This window comes from Panicum virgatum, chromosome 5N (assembly GCF_016808335.1).
Source record: "Panicum virgatum strain AP13 chromosome 5N, P.virgatum_v5, whole genome shotgun sequence".
NCBI lineage: Eukaryota > Viridiplantae > Streptophyta > Magnoliopsida > Poales > Poaceae > Panicum > Panicum virgatum.
In genome coordinates this window covers 65619108-65636403 of record NC_053149.1, presented here as the reverse complement: position 1 = coordinate 65636403, position 17296 = coordinate 65619108, and the positions used below count along the sequence as shown (strand labels likewise).

Here is a 17296-nt window from a genome sequence, read left to right as displayed (position 1 = left end):
TGACTTGTCTCCTCAGCCGACTCCGATCAACACTTCGACGGCGCTTGATGAGGACTTGGATGGCGAGGCGGTGGACTAGAAGGAGTACAGGAGCATGATCGGCTCGCTCCTGTACCTGATGGCGACGCGACCGGACATCCAGTTCGGCGTCTGCCATTGTGCGCGCTACCAGGCTTCTCCGCGCACCTCCCACAGGCAGGTGGTGAAACGTAACTTCAGGTATCTGAAATTCACCCCTGAATTTGGTCTTTGGTATTCTGCGGATTCTTCTCTGATCTTGGTGGGTTTTTCTGATGCCGATTTCGGTGGGTGTCGGTTGGATCGCAAGTCGACATCCGGCATTGTCAATTTCTCGGTACATCTTTGGTGTCTTGGTCCTCTCGCAAGCAGGCTAGTGTAGCGCTTTCTTCCACAGAAGCTGAGTATGTTGCCGCTGCTAGCTGCTGCTCCCAGATCATATGGATGAGACAAACCTTGCAGGATTATGGACTGAGTTTTGATAGGGTTCCCATTTTCATAGACAACGTGTCAGCCATTAGCATTGCAAAGAACCCTGTCCTACACTCCAGAACCAAACACATAGATATCAGATTCCATTTCCTGCGAGATAACCATGAGAGAGGACACATAGACTTGATCCATGTCCCATCTGAGAGGCAAACTGCAGATATCCTCACCAAACCGCTAGAGCAGGACACTTTTGTCGCTTGCGAGGGGAGCTTGGGGTTTGTTACCCCTTTTGATCGCTGACTTTTGTTTTGGTTAGCTTGGTAGGTCTTTGTTTTGCTTCTCTTGGTTTTCTAGGTTTGGTAGTTGCATTGTGCATATGCATTGTACATGTTTGCATTTTGCATTGTCTCACTTGCACTAGCATTCTTGTATACATTGCTATGATCTTCTAGTGCCTGCTAGTGTGAGTTGATAAATTTGATCATGTATAGCTTGCTCCATTGTGTATATGACATCATCTGAGTTAAGCTATTTTGATTTGAAAATCTGAAAACATGATCACCCTGTCTTGGCTACTAGCATATTAGGGAGTGTTGATATGCTTTGCTATCTTATTCATGCTAGTGTAGTTTTTTGTTCAGCAATTCATACTTGAAATGATCTAAATCTGATACAATTGCTTGAACTGTTCTTGAAATTGATTGAAAAGATCCAGGTGGGATTGCTTGTCGCACTGATCGAGCTTTCGAGACGGCTCACTTTGCACTTGTGAGAACCCGGGCAAGACTGTGCATGACTGAAACGAGTGCCTTAAGCTTTTGATTGTCTTTGGCATAGGCTTGGCCTCGTTGCGAAGTAAAGCATGACAAGCTTTCAACCCCTGGCATTTAGAATTGCTTGAGATAAATTTGATTGAAAAATGAAAGTTGGCAACTTGTTTTGGCTGTTTTGGCTCACCTGTATGAGTTTGATTAGCACTGCTTTCCATTTCCTACTTGTTAGTGCTAGATTATGGGTGATGCTTTTATTTCTCATAAACTGAACTTGCCTAGCTCTAGATTGATTTGATATACCCTGCTGAGCTAGATGCAGATCTTGTTTATGAATGCACACACGCTTGTGACTAGATATTGCTCATATCATTGTATCCCTGAATGCTTTCACTTACACCTCCTGCGTTGCATTCATTGCATAGCATCTGTTCAGGGGGAGTTTTAGCTTCAGGGGGAGCTATGGGTCTTTTTAGACTTGATGTGTGCATGTGCCAACAAGGGGGAGAATTTTGAGAGAAGTGATCGAACAAGGGGGAGACTTGTTTGATTTTTGAAAAACTTGTTGTGCACAGGGCTTTGAGAGTGCATCATTTTGGGAGAGTTGCACATGTAAGAGGGAAAAACTTTGGTTTTGGAGTTTCTGCTTTGATTTGGCTCCTAGTTTCCTCGTTTTTCTTCTGCTTTTGGTATGACTGCGTCGAGCGTTACCTTTGTCTTTGAGGAGTCATGTTTTGGCTTTTGATCGATTGCGTCGAGCCGTTGCCCTTGTCTTAGGGAATCAATATGTGCTTGAGTAAGTGACTATTCTTGACTTTTTGAGCTTTTTGTCACTTGCTTGAGTTCTTCACTTTCTTGCTTCTCTTCTTATCACTTCTCTGTTTTCAGGTGGTGTGTTGACAATGCACTCATCAAGGGAGATATTGAGGAATGTTGAGTACTCTATCCTGTTTGTGATGAGTGAATTGTCAACCGTGTGGTGTGATCGTGCACTTGGTCTTTGGATTGCAGGTACACGGGCGTCGAGTGTCGACGGGGAGCTGCCGTGGAGGTGCTGTGGCTGATGGACCATGCGGTGGACGGCGGTGAAGGGCAGCCGGGACCGGAGTTCGGACCGGGCGGCAGCTGTGGCGTCCACTCCTGGATCGAGGGCGCAAACGGCGACGGAAGGCGGGTTTCTTGGTTTGCGCCACAAAACCAAGGATGCGGACGACGGTTGAAGACGCCAAGTCGTGGAGGCACGGGCGTCGGTCTCGGGACTGACGGAGGCTACGGGCGTCGGGCGGCGTCTAGGGCCGTCAGAAGGCCAAGGCGAGAACGGCGTCTAGGGCCACGGCGTGGAGGCGGGAATCTTCCCGCGCGTGAGGTTTTGGCGGATTTCTCAAAACCGGCAACCTACCCGGGTTTCGCGGACCCTTCAAAACCGCAGACCTGATCTTCATCAAGATGGCGGCATCGCAGCAAAAACTTCGAGTCGAAGAAAGAAGCTCCGCCGTCGGATGAGATTGTGTACAGGGGGTGCTGCAGGCCAACCGGTCTAACCGGTCCCTGGCACCGGTCTGACTGGTCTAACCAACCGGTCTGACTGGTCCAGCGTACCGGTCTGACCGGTCTCGCGGGTATAAATACCCCTTCTCTTGTGTTAAGTTAATTGCGGCTTTTAGAACTTGTCCATGAATTCTCTATTTCCCCAGGCTGCCGCCCCTGCGTCTCCCTCCCTTTGTTCCTCTCTTTAGAGTAGATTTTGTCCATGGATTGTTGAAATCTTGTAAGGGGTTTGATTGGGAAAGGAGGCCCTATCCTCCTCGTGCCCTCTGGGCTTTTGAATTGATTCAATCCCCTCATTTTGTGTCTTGTGTGGTGGATTTCGATTTCGTTTTTGGTGCACATGACTGCGAGGTTTCTACGAGCTCTTTGCTGTGATTCTTGTTCTTTTAATGCTGTCCCAAACCCTCTGGAATCACTAGCTCGTTCGATTTTGATTTCTTGAGTTCTAGAGAAAACCCCATCCTTTTTTATCTCATCCCGAAATTCTCGTGCTATGGATATCTCTAGGGTGAGATCTCTTGGGGATACGTTCTTGGGGTAGGAACGAAGCTTTCCTCCGAGTTTCATTGAATTTGAACGAAATTTGCTCGAGATTCGCGGTTTGAAGGTTGGATTTCGGGGGTTTTCTGGGTGCCACCGGTCAGACCGGTAGGCAAGACCGGTCAGACCGGTCTGCTAGTTTTTGAACAGCCGAGACCGGTCCTGTGCACCGGTCAGACCGGTCCAGGCAGATCAGTTCTGCAATTTTCCGATTCGCTTCCGATTTGCTTCGTGGTTTCACTCGCTCGTTCGAGGCCTTTTGTGTTGGTTTAGCTTTTCAATAGCTACTCCAAACTTGGTCAGAACGCTTGAGGGCTAGGGCGATTTTGGGACATAGGCCGACGATTCGAATTTCGAAGAAATTTTGATCGGCTCCCATTCACCCCCCTCTGGTCGCCGGCTTCGGTCCCTCAAATTGACCCAGTCAGGCCCAATTCATTGTAGCCCAAGTAGAAATCCTAATATCATCCCTCCTCACCCTTCTGTTCCCAGCCGCCGCCCCTCACCTCCCGTGCTCGGCACCCATTGCCGGCCCCCAACCCCCCTCGGTCATCGCCCCGACGCCCCCATCGCCGGCCAGCGTCCCGCCTCCGGCGCTCAGATCCGCCCCCCTCTTCACCTCGCCGCCCCCTGCCCCTCTCCAATACCCCCAGCGGCCAACGCCCCCTCCCCACCTAGCCACCCCACCGCCCCTCTCCAGCTCGCAGCTCCGCGCGGCCGCGCCTATCTCCCGGCGCCTGGACGCGGAGGCGGCGACGGTGGCAGCACGCGGCAGCAGCGCGCGGCCGAGGCGGCGTCCGCGGATCGAAGATGACGGCGGCCTGCGACGCACGACGGCGACAACAGCTTCCCCAATCGACGGCAACTTTGTTCATTGCAACTCGGTTAGTTCGGTTAGTACCGAAACCGAACCGATCTTCCCGAAACTGAACTTCCTCGGTTCTTGCTTATGAAAAGAACCGATCGATTCCTATTTTTTAGGAACCAAACTTCTATAAAAATCGAGAAACCGAACCGATCGGTTTGGTTCCTCCTGAATGCCCAACCCTAGTGGCCGCAACAGGTTCCGATTTGGCTGCGCTTTCTCATCAACAAGGAACAGCGGGGGCCCAACGCCCCCCCGCGCGGCACCAACCCAACCATTCTTTCCACCCATTCTCCTCCGCTTTGCGATCCAACAACTAAGATCATTTGCATTCAATTTCCGCACTTCACTCGAGTACGAGCGAGCCTCTCCTGGTGTTGTCGTGGTCCAGTTCGTCGATTTTCTCCTCGACGACATCCGGCAGGCCCCGCTGGCCCAACAACTGGCCCATCAGAGGATCGAGCCCCCAGTGCAGGGAACTGCACGGACTCGCAGACATGCCCATAATCTCCAGGTATCAGAGGCAACCTGTGCTGTGATTAGCACAAAAGCCGTGGGAAAAGCGTAAAGCGGGGCTGCAATTCCTCAGGCAAGGAAGGGATTAGGCAAAGGTAGCGTAGGCAGGTCATGCTGCAGCCGGCAGTTCGGCGAGTGGCAAAAGGCAATCAGGGCAGCTGGGCTGGAAGGATCAGCAGGTGAAGGTGACATTTGGTATGTCAGTACAATGCAATGCTCCTCTGTGAGGGTGGTTAACGGAATGAATGAAGTGGCTGTCTGGTCAGGACAAGAAAAAAAAACAAAAGGGGGGCGAGATCTCATCAGAGTTGAGAACAAACACATCCAGCTCATGCCACGAGCGTGTGGGGTATCCACGGAAGGCTTGCTTGGCTCACGCTTCATCTATACTATAAGGATCCATAGAAATTGAAATTGTTTTCACCAATACTAGTAGAGTGCACATGCGGTACGCACGTGTTCAAAAAAAATTATGGCAAATAAGAATTTTACATTCATGAAAAGACATGTGCGGCACCAGCATATTCAATACAGTACCAGAATAACTTTTATGGACATCGAGTTTTCAAGAAATGTTAAAAATAATAGTTTTTATTGACATCAAGCATTCATGGCGCAAACCAAAGCAAAATGAAATGAAAATCAACTCAGATGGAGCGTATAATGCTGAAACGGGAGGTGGATGGGGGTAGGTGATCAGGGACGGAAGGGGCAAGAGGACTCTAATGAGAAGCGTAAATTTGATCGAAGCGTGATTTCTCTAAGTCCTTTGCAAATCCGGAAATATCCCGATGGAACAGAACTTATTAGTCCGAAATATGGCAATAATGTTGCTGAATTTAAGTTTCTGATAAACAAGAAATTAGAATAAGATCAAGTACACAACACTAAAGCATAAAATGAGTATCAGATTGCCCAAAATTTGACGATGAATAAAAAACAATCACGAAATAGTGGAAAGCCCTTCCATCCATGAGAGCATATCTTCACAGTGCAACCGGGTATTAAATATTAAATTATGCCAAGTACCACGATTACACCAAAACCATCTTTACTGGAAAGCCTATTCAACTCATTGGTGGCTGCAGGATACCATAACATACCTCCAACATAGCATGCTATTCAGTACAGAGATAGCAATTCCATTGTAAACTGGAAGGTACTATCCGCTCAAATAATCTAATCCAACCAAGACAGGAACATAACCGATGTCAATTCTCTTTGAAACATCTAAAGTATTGTGTATCAGATAAATTAATACAGCCATACATTTATCAGAGCTACAATGTTATTAAGAGTTTAACACTTCAAGCAAAAATTCAATAATTGGTTTTCTTTTGAAATTGGCAACAGGTAAAAATTAAACATGCTATTGCTCCTTCATGAATCCCATTATGTAAGTACGATTTAAAAAAAATGTCACTACTGATATAGATGACTGGCCATGGTACAATGACCAATGTGCAATAATTCCAACATACAGGATAGCAAAATCGAGACAAGAATAATTTTTCTAAATGTAATAAGAATTTTAGTAGATAGAAGATTTGCAATGAATTGGATGTCAGGTAATCAAAAGAGAATTCACAGATAAATGAAGTTGTTATACATTGCAATGGCGTTATGTCCCTTTGTAGAGCCAAAGGTCCGAAAGGAAGTGGTAAACATAGATAAATGGAGTAGAAACTTTGTTTTATCTTACCACTAATAGATCTCAACGCGTTCAGGAATGGTTCAGCTCAAGATTTTAGGTTAAAGACATTAATGGATTCTGGAATACCTCACAAAGAACTGCGCCGGTTTTTAGATCATCCTAAGCCAAGTGTTCCCCACCCTACCTTACCAAGTATCTGAAATAAAGTAACAAAGTTGGGATTATCCTTCATTCATACTTTATTTGCAATTCTAAAGCCCCAGTGATGTAAAAATTCAGAAATGATGAGGTGCTGCCAAAATTCAGTGGCACCAACAGGTCAAAAAAAATAAGAACAATCTTTTATCGTAATGAAATTCTTCATTGATTGCAAACAAACAGAGGTCAGTCGCCAAGTAAACACACATAAGTCAGTCATCAAGTATTAGATGGTACACCTATATTAGTTAGATTTACTTTCCGACGTGTACACATTTGATTAATTGAACACAATTATTTTGATTAATTGGACATCACATACTGAAAGAAAGAAAAAATAAACCTACAACCAATTTAGAATGTTTTTTACTCTAGAAAGTTAAACTTCATGTTAACCTGATCCTTCATCCAATTGGTAAATCAGAGAAGTATAAATATATGATTGGCTCCACTGCCCCCAAAAGCTAAACTTGCAAGTGTGAATAAGCAGCAATACCTGAGTTTCCTTTAAGGTGTACCGCTCCAATATCTCCTTATTTGTGAGCACCTGATGCTCAGGAACAAGAACATGCTCCTTGATGTTTATAAGCAACCCGACATCCTGTTCATTGCTTTAATTAGCAGATAGAACAGAGCTGATTGTCAAAATACAGTGGCTTGTTATTGTTGTTGTTGTGTTACTTTTCCTTGACTTTTTTTTGTAAAGTTCTTGCTTAAGAGATTCCTACAACCACAAATGGTGTAGTAAGATATTCTTTAGATAATTGCCATTTGTACAAAAAAGATAACTTCACTAATTAGATTTCCTTGCATACTTGCTTAAGAAAAAAGGAAACGTCCATGAGAGCCATGACAGGTGAGCCACAATTTCAGTTTTTAACATTAGTGTGAACCAAATAAAAAAAATAGGAATGTATTACAACATTCTAGAACCGAATGAGCGTCACAAGATAAAAAAAAAGTAAAGAAACAAATGAACAGGCTTGATCGAAAAGAGTAGCAAGTAGGACACAAACCGAGAATTTGTTATCTGCTTCATTCTTGATGATATTTGAGACGATTGAGGAGGGATTCAATTTCCCTTGCCCTCCCATCTGCATTGATTGATTCAGTCGAGGCACCAAAACGCTGATGCTAGTGTTGGGCACGCAGCAGGCATCTTATCCTTGACAGGAGGTCGAGGAATTCATGAAAGCAGTCGAATATGACTTTGGGATCTGGTGGACATCAGTGGGGCAGCTGATCTCCATCTCCCGAGCGCCACCGTTGTAACCTCCTCCTTCCCCGCCTGCCACCCGGCTCCAGGGGCGTCGTGCTCCCCCTGGCATGCCACCACAGAGCACCGTACGGCCGCAAGCAGCAGGTCTAGCACCACCGCTGTTCCCGGTTTCTGAGACGGACTGGAGGACACGCGCAGGGGAAGCTGCCGTGGAGGGAGGAGCAGCTAGGAAGGCCGATTTGCGGGCGAATCGAGCAGCCAGGACGGCCCCGCGTTGGTGTCGCGAGTGGGGGAGGCAGGAGGCGGCCGGAGCTCAAGCGAGGGGGAGGCCGGAGGCGGCCGGAGCTTGAACCACCTACCGCTCGGAGTCCAGGAGTGCCGACGGCGGGCAAGGATTTGTGCGGAGGAGGAAGGGGCCCTTCGGCGGCTCGATTCGCCCACAAATCAGGCGCCGGCGGCGTGGAGGCGGCAGTCTGGAACCGAGCGTGGCCGCAATGGTGCAGATCCCCAGAGCATGGGGGATCCGCGGCGGGGAGGGCGGCCGCCGCGGCGTTGGGCGTCGCGCTCATGGGGAATCGAGCCGGCGAGGCGGCATCAGCGGCAACCGTCGATCCGCGGGCGGCATTGATGGGGAGGCGGCGTCATGGGGTTGGCGCTGCCGCGAGGGGAGGCGACGTCGTGGGGGAGGTCTGTCGCGAGGGAGAGGGACGCCGCCTCTCGCCAGCCCCCCGGAGCCGCCATCACCGGAGCCTGCCACTTATCCGCCTCGGGGGCCGCCCAGGCTAGGAACGGAAGGGAAGCGGAGATTCCGGGTGGGTACGGGAGGGCGGGTAGGCTGAGGCTCGGTGGAAAAAAATCACGAGAATTGGCGGAATCGTTTCGGAACACCAGGTTTTGTCGGTCTGCTTCGTCTGTTTTGGTCTGCCGCTATACCGAGGGCCTGACATGTGGGGTCGCCTGTGAGAGGTACAGGGTAATTTTATTGGTCTATGCTTATTTTAATTGTTTAGGTTCTTTAAAGTATAGATTAGTCCCCATACCCACCTCACAAATCATCACTTTTGGGGCCACCTGTAAGCAAAAATGTTCGACGAAACGCGGAGGCAGACGGATTACCGTCGTCCGCACCGCGCAATCCCGCCACGGGCTCGCATTTTTTTTCACTGCTGCTCCACGTACCCGCCTCTTGTACCCGTTTTCTCATTAGTCTCCTTATCCCTGTGATCATCGCGGCTTCCCCATTTTCCCCTGCGGAGTTGGTCTCCTCATCGCCGTGATCATCGTGGTTTCCCCGTTTTCCCCCACAGCGCGGGGCGCGGTGCCCTCGCTCGCCTCGATCTTCGCCTTGGCACTGACCGAGCACGCGGCGCGGTGGTAGACGCCCAGGCCGCGGTGGCGGCGTCCAGGCCGCCTTGGCGGTGACCGAGCCCGCGACGCCCAGGCCGCGGTGGTCGACGCCCAGGCCACAGGCCCGCGGCGGGGGACTGGGCCCAACGAGGCGCCATGGAGAGGCCCCTCTCCTGCTCTGGGCGGCGCGGGGTCCGCGAATCCGGCGGTGGTGGAGGACCGGCGGCCAGCAGGGTCCCCTTCTCGGCGTATCGTTGCGTGGCCTCCTCCGGCGAGGCTTTGGCGTCCGCGACGGCCTCCCCATCACCGGCGGCAGAAGAAGGGCGCGGCGGCGGCATCCAGCCAGGCATGATGAATCCCCCGCCGTCGCGCATCGCCGCCATTGCGACCCCTTCCCCGTCGCTCATTCCTCCAGGTCAGGGCTAGGGTTTGGCCAGCGACGCCCCTTGGCGGCGTCGGCGGCGGCTGATCCCCTGGCCGGTGGCTCCCTCATCACGACCGCTGGGCCAGGTGTAGCGAAAATGGACTCTCATGCCATATTTCAATATAATGTTTTGGTGACTGATATAGACAACACAACACTTAGACTAATATGATTGTTAAGATGACCATTCTCAGGCTTTTAGGTTCAAGTGATGACAAAAAGAAGATAGGCGTAGCTAGGCCCGAAGGGCCGCCCCTACGGGGGTTCCGCTAAGAAACCAAGTCAAAACAATCAAGACAGAGATATTTTAGTATCACCGGTTGAACCGACGCTAAGAAAATTACATACGTCGGTGCATTGACTTGGAGCACGTCTGGGAGTTTTGGTAACACCGGTTGAACCGATGCCAGGAAAGTTAAATACGTCGGTGCAATGAACTCAGCAGCTGAGGCAAAATCTATACACCGGATGAACCGACGCTAGATATTGGTGAACGTCGGTGCAGTTGTCTAGAGAGTTAGTTTCTCAGCAACTACACTCACCGGTTAAACCGACGCTGCATCGGTTGATTACGTCGGTCGATTGAGGTAGTTGTTGAAGCATAACGGCTAGTTGGAAAATGCACTCACCGGTTAAACCGGTGATGACAAAAACGGGAGCATCGGTTTAACCGGTGATAGCGCTTTTTGTCAGCCTTTTTCCAACGGCTAGTTTGGGGTGTGTGGGCTATATATATACCACCCCACGGCTCATTTGAGAGTGCTGGAGACAAAGGAAGTATACAAGAGCCAAAGATCATCTCCAACCATCTTAGAGCTTCATTGTACATCATATAGGCTTAAGCACACTTGTGAGAGTGCTTAGTGCCTGTAATAGGGACTAGTTCTTGCGAGAGCTCCCTTGAGAGAAGTCTTGCTGCGGCAAGCAATCCTTGTGATCCATCGTGTGACCCTCCGACTTGGTGTGGAGTGGGAACGACACTTTGTACGGGGGAAGAGGAGACCCCCTCCTTGGTGGAGAAGCTCCGTAGTGGATTTCGGCCGGGTGACCAAGAGAGACGGTGGCGGTGCACGAGATTCGGTGTCTTGTGGGCACTTGACTTTGCTTGCCGGCATCGCCTTGGTGGCATAGTGCAAGACGGTGATCGGAAGAGCCTCGGTGTCCCGTGGACGTATGCGTTTGTGCCGAACCACGTTACATGACCGTGTCTACTCGGGAGTTTGCATCCCTCTTGCACTTACCTCTTTACTTACCGTATTACGTTTCCGCATTTACTCTATCTTGTGTACCTTTACTTTCCTAGTTGGTTTGATTAGGATTGGCTAGGTTGCAAGTCTTTTAGGGGTAAGTAGAGAGTAGCATAGATAAACCTTAGTCATAACTAGCATGTGTATGACGTGTTAGGTTTATCTTATGCAAATAGATTGAGCCCTAGGATAGAAAGCAATTAGCGACCCTATTCACCCCCTCCCCCTCTAGGGTCGGACACCTCGGTGATCCTTACACCAGGACTGGCGGTGATTGAATTGGGACCAGCAAAGAAGCAAGTTGATACTGATGAACTTCAAAAGACCAAACAGATGGTGAGTTTTACTTGTGAATTTACCTAAGTTAATTTTCATGATAACTTGCACCCTGTGCTAGCAACCTGCTTTGAGGCTAGCTTAATGATATGTAACTTACATTTTCCTGCTGAATGAATGTTAGCTTGAAAAAGCTAAGCAAGAAGTCAGACATAAGGATGACTCTTTGAGAAAGCTACAAGGGAAAGATCAACTGCGCAAGAACTTGCAAGAAAAGGTATATAATTATTTGAATAGTTGGTTCTTCTGGTGTTTCTTGGTTATTGCTTTTGACTTGTACCTAACAGCTTGTTGAAACATATATTAGGTAAAAGAGCTTGAGGGTCAAATAGATTCCAAGACACATTCTCAAATGACATCAGAGAAGCAGCAGCTTCAGCTCTCAGGAAAATTAAAGGAGAAAGAGGAAATGTGTACTGCCCTTCAGCAAAAGGTACAAACAGAAGTAGTTACAATTATTTACATGCTACAAGCACGAACAGTTATTGTTGTAGTTATGTAATTAGGAAACTTGAAATTTCTGTGTACCCCTCCTTTTCAGATTGTGGAGTTAGCATGCAAGATTACACAGACGCACCAATCAGAATATGAGATTGCATTTCTGAAGCAAATGATAATTTACAAGTAGTTATCAATGAGATTTAGCAGCATGCTTTGATTGGTTTTATATGTTTCTTTCCTTTCCTCAGATGAAAAATCTGGAGCTCAAGTCGAAGGAACATATACGATCACTTGAGTTGAAGGTGACTCTTGTAAAGATTAAACATTTTATATCTTTGGCTCTGCCTCTGCTATATGAATCAGTTTACTCATCATTATTATTGTTTATTTTTTCAGAACAAAGACCTGGAGCTCAAGTTGAAAGAAAAAGAAGACCAGCAATCTGTTGCGGAATTAAAGGTGCTCCTTGAATGGATGTGCTATCTTTGATTCTACTATATGATAGTTTTTATTACCAAGCTCCTGCCCAGTTTCAAAAATATTATTACCAATCTTGCAATAACCATCATTAGATTTGGCAACATGTTTGAATTTGTTTGATTGATTTACCATTTCCTTTCTTAGAACTCAGAGCTGGAGCCCAAGTTGAAGGAACTAGAACACCAGCGGAACAAAGAGGTGGAGCTCAAGTTCCTGAGGAGCTCAAATTCCCTGAACACGCAGCAGCCTTTAATTCCTAAGACTGCTGAAGCGGTGGTGAATGAGAAGAAGAGAAAAGATGATGCAAGGAACGCATCCATCGTTGGTGAACAAGAGAGCAAGAGGCTAAAGAAAACAGCAGCCAAGCCTCCTTGGGTTGTGAAGAATTTGGAAAGGTCAAAAGCATTGTCAAGGGCTGCTGCCGCTGCCGCAGCCGCTGCTACACACAAGGTGCTGCCTACTCCCAGGTCACTGGCTCTTAATAAGCTAAATAAAATGTGACCTTGAGAACAAATAATAAGGTCAAAGCAGAAATAACTACATTAAATTTAGAGTGCTGGAACAGTTTGTCAGTTTAATGTGCCCTTATGAGCACGACTACGTACTTGACTGAAGCAACTTTGATACGCTTCCTGTATGTAGTGGTGTAGCATTGCAACTTCTGCATCCTGAATGTAGCTAATCATATCGGAGAAGGGGAAACTGCAGTACATGACGTGTCGATGTGAAGCTCTCATGCTAAGGTGTATGTTCCAGTTGCATGGTTTGAGGCCTTGCCTTTCATGATGGCCATGGAGGTAAGTCCCAATCGTTTCCTATCAAGGTTATGATTTATTACTAGATAAATCTGCATTGGTTTTAGTCTCCCTGAGAATATGTTACAATGGATTTTTGGATGTAGAAAAATGTTCACCCATTTGCTAGCTTTGTTTCTTAGTTATATAGATGTCAGTTATGATTTTTTCTTTCCTGGTTCTTATCTAGAGTATATTTTTTAAATTTGTACTGCAGAGGTGATCAAGGGAAAAAGGAGAACTCAGAAGTTTTCATGGGAAAAAATTAACCTCAATTAAGTCATGGTGTGGCTGCAAATGTTCTTGATGGCTCGCTTACCATGTTTTTGTCGAAATGCCTGTCACTATGTGGTTGAGAAAGAACATTGTGTGGTCAAAAGCAAGTTCATATATTTTACTTACCAATATTCTTTTGACAAGTAATTCCTATTGCCTGATGGTCATCTGATCTCCACTAACATGCCAAACCTGTTTGGGCACAACACCCAGGTGAGAAACACTGTTCCTTTGTTTCAATTTTAATCACTTGAGGAGCACTTCTTTTTGAGATATATCTCTGTTCCTGTTATTTGTAGTAGGTAGATTTTGGTGGTGTACACATCCTATTGTGATCAACTCCACACTGTTCCTTTGGATTGCTATGCCTGGAACAAAATGCTATTCTATAAAGTCACTATGCTGTTGTTGGGCTGTCTCCTAATTTTTGCACCTGACTATGACTATTTGGCCAGGTTCATCCTGATGGTTGCAAAATCAAGCCTGAAGTACACACAGTGGAGTGATGTCTCAGTAAGCTATGTTTAAAGAGAATGTTTTGGAGTTTGGAACACATCTTTTAATGTATATCTATTTCTTTTTCAGTGAACATTAGTTTGGCAGTATTAGTTAGTTTATTATACTCATATAATATGTTCTGAGTATGAAGATGTAAGCACATGGTTTTTTGGTGTTGGAGTTTGGGGCTGTATTATGCATCGAGAGATGAAATGATAAAATGAGAAACCTTAAGTGAATAATGTGGAGGCAATTATAATAAGCAAAAGAGTTTATTTTTATTGTTGCTTATAATATTTTGCCATTCTTGATGAAAAGATTCAACAATGAAGGAGTTAATGACAAATGGTACGATGAGCCATACATCTCTCTTGTTTCTATGACGAATTTCATCTGAATAACGCCATCATTGGCTACAGGTAATAAGAATGCCTTGTGTTTGTCTTGTACAGAATAAATAGATAATTTGGAGGATCTTGTAGAAAAATGCTCAAAATAATAAGAGTGTAAGTAACGAGAAGGTTGTGTGTTGAGGACGAGATACAATGTTGTAACTCGTGAAACAAGCATTTGGATATCAGTGTTGGACTGTTGTGAACAAGCACTTACATTCCTAAAGTCATGTGGTACAATCGCCGTTTGAATCAAGAGCAATTTGCAAACTTTTTAGGGATACAGTGCATCCTATCTTTTGATGCATATGTTGGTCTAGCTTATAAGACTATGGATACAGTGGAGTGCTTTATATTACAAATGCTATTTTTTGAATGATTCGCATGAATAAGACTAACACATCTTGTTATATTGAAATTTTAAATTATCATATCAACAGCACGCGCGATGCCGCGCGGGCCACTCTACTAGTATCATATAGAAAACCTGTATGTACAACGACGTCTCTCTTTCTTTTTTTATGTACCCACGCGCTATGATATGATACGAGTATTAAGAGCAACTCCAACAGGTTGATCTTCCCTTTTTTCTTTTCCACTTTTTCTCAATATAGGGGATTGATATTGAAAAAACCTACTCCAGCAGATTGATTTTCCATCTCTCTTTCTCCTTTATTTTTTCTCAATCTCCAATAATTTCTCTCCAATCTCCAATAGAAAGGGGAGACATCGCATCTCCCTTTCCATATAGAAAGGGGAAAAAATTAATCTGCTGGAGCACTTCTTCCATATATGTTGAAATTGAGAAAAAAAATTCCCTATATGATGAGAAAGAGGAAGAAGAAAGATCAATCCGTTGGAGTTAGCTCTTACATTCGGCAAAGAAAACTTGATACGGTCGTCGGTCCCGGCGCCGGCACGGCGGCACCACCACAAGCTCGGTCGATCGACCGATCCGGATCAGCAGCAGGACCCTTTGAGGATCTCGGCGAGCCCGGCGCGCTGCTCGCAGGTGAGCTCCTTGGGGAAGACGACCTCGAGCTTCACCCTGAGGTCGCCCCGCGCGCCGCCCTTGTGCTCGGGGATGGGCATGCCTTCGCCCCTGATCACCTTCTCGAGCCCGGGGCGGATGACCTCGTCCTGGAACGCCAGGCTCACCTTCTTGCCGCTCAGGAGCCGGAACGACAGGGACCAGCCCGTGAGCGCGCTCACCAGCGGCACCTCGGCCTTGAGCACCAGGTCGTTGCCCACGCGCTTGAACGTCGGGTGCTTCTTCTCCGACACGGTGAAGATCGCGTCGGCGGGCAGGCAGCCCGGCCGCTCGTCGCCCATGCCTTCGAACACGACCTGCTTCCCTTTCTTCCACCCTGGCTTCACCACCACCGTCTGGGACACCTCCTTCTTCACAATTGACCTGCCAGAAGCACCCCGGCTAATTAGTCTAGCAGCGGTAGCAATCAGTCAGTCCAAGAGTGAGTAGAGTACATGGAGGAAGGGAGCTCAGGAGTCACCGTCCCTGAAAGAAAAAAAAAACTCCTACTAGCAATTGTGAAAACTGCTGCCTGTCGCTCGAAAGGACCACTTCTTTGCTCGATAATAGATCCAAAATTGGGTATTAAAAGGCTCCAACAAACATGCATACACATATGTGGCAAAGAGGGCATCTTGGGATTATCTTCTCAAGATAGGATGATCCGTCGCTGTACTAACCGCGTTCGAAAACATTGTTATCGTGGCCTTGTGTTAGTTAGGTAGGATAATCTTGCAAGAATAGCATAGATGCCCAGAAGGAAGGGGGAAAGGGTCACACCAAAGCCCAGGCCACTCGTGTAAAGTTTCATGCCTACGTTCCAAAGCTAGCTAGATATTCCACTGACAAGTGCATGATGTAAAAAGCAGTCACCCACCCCCCACTGTAAAAAAACACAATCGCTCGCGCCATATCCAGGAAAAAAAGCAGAAAGCGATTGTGCTGGTGCACTGTTCATCGAGCGATACCCTACAGTGCAGTGCAGCAGCTAGCGAATTGGGGAGCACAACACAAAGTGGAATGTCTGTCGCCATCAGGATGACCTCTGAATTCTTGCCTAACCCTAAGTTTCCAAGTACAGATTCATTGTTAAGTCTGAATTATATAGACACTGCTCAGCTCTGCTTTGATTAAATTTCCCTCTTTGTGCGTTTGAAGAAGCGTAGTCAACTGCCAAGTGAAGTGATTGCTCGCCGGATTTCTAGCAAGGTTTTCAATCAAACTCTTGTTGGTTCATGGATTAGGTGTAGCCGCGTCAGAAGGGAGAGGAAAAGCAGAGGAAAGCAGGTACCCGTTCCTGGTGACGACGTCGCGGGTGAACTTGACCTCCTTCTTGCAGCCGCGGCAGAGCTCCTCGAGGGTGCACTCGAGCTTGCGCTCCAGCGGCGGCGCCTTGCGCATGATGGAGCTGGAGAACTCGGCGAAGGCGCGCCGCCCGCCCGAGTTGCCGGAGCTGTACACCTTCTTGAACTCCCTCGCCGGCGTGCCGGGCGCGCTCCTCATGCACAAGTCGTCGCTGCGCGTCCTCTCCATGCGCGGCCCGACGCCGCCGCCGCCGGCCCTCTCGCCGGCCCGGCCGTCATTGCACAGCCCGAACACCGCCCTGTTCTCCTGCTGGTCCAGGAGCGCCTGCGCGAGAAGAAACATCACGACACGGCACAGCACGCACGCCGCAATGCGCAATTCTCAGCAAGGCGCGCACGGCACGGCAGAGAACGCCATGGGCGCTCACCTCGTAGGCCTCGCTGATGGCCTTGAAGCGCGCCTCGGCCTCGGGCTTGGACGACGGCGGGTGCTTGTCGGGGTGCCATTTCTTGACGAGGTTCTTGTACGCGGCGCGGATTTCCTGCGGCGAGGTGTCCTTGGGGATGTTGAGGATCTTGTGGTACAGCTCGGGCGGGTTCCCCATCGGAAGATGACGCCGCTCCTGCGGCCCCGGCGCAGGGGAAAGCAGAGGGAGCCGAGCTGGGAGGGGGGAGAGAAACGAGTGTGGTGGGTGGCTAGTGGCGAGCGGAGGGAGAGGGTGAGACTTGAGAGCGGAAATAGAGTGAGCGAGAGAGTGGCTTTATGTAGGGTGGTCTATTTGAACCAGTTTTATAGAGAGAAAAACAATGGAGGGAGGGAGACAGGAAGGGGCTTTCTGCAATTATGGATGGCAGTCACTGTGAAATGGAGGGTACGGGTGCTCGTACAATGGGGCCACGAAGGGCATGAAGGTGAATTGCTGGCAATGGACATGGACAAAGTCTGAAAGGGGGTGCGGAGGAAGAC

General features: G+C 47.9%; 2 protein-coding genes across 2 annotated transcripts; one reads left to right on the top strand and one right to left on the bottom strand.

The window, feature by feature from the left end:
• The first annotated feature begins 9263 nt into the window (after nt 1–9263).
• LOC120675077 (kinesin-like protein KIN-14E) lies at nt 9264–13889 on the top strand. Its single transcript, XM_039956168.1, has 10 exons — nt 9264–9522; nt 11041–11114; nt 11239–11331; nt 11422–11547; nt 11804–11857; nt 11952–12014; nt 12180–12485; nt 12678–12832; nt 13047–13318; nt 13561–13889. The coding sequence occupies exons 1-8, from the start codon at nt 9264–9266 to the stop codon at nt 12705–12707; spliced, it is 1005 nt and encodes a 334-aa protein (XP_039812102.1). The 3' UTR covers nt 12708–12832; nt 13047–13318; nt 13561–13889.
• A 352-nt stretch (nt 13890–14241) lies between these two features.
• Nucleotides 14242–17102, bottom strand: LOC120673128 (dnaJ protein homolog 1-like). Its single transcript, XM_039953825.1, has 3 exons — nt 16758–17102; nt 16317–16654; nt 14242–15409 (listed from the first exon to the last, which is right to left on the bottom strand). The coding sequence occupies exons 1-3, from the start codon at nt 16932–16934 to the stop codon at nt 14956–14958; spliced, it is 969 nt and encodes a 322-aa protein (XP_039809759.1). The 5' UTR covers nt 16935–17102; the 3' UTR covers nt 14242–14955.
• Between the last annotated feature and the right edge of the window lie 194 nt (nt 17103–17296).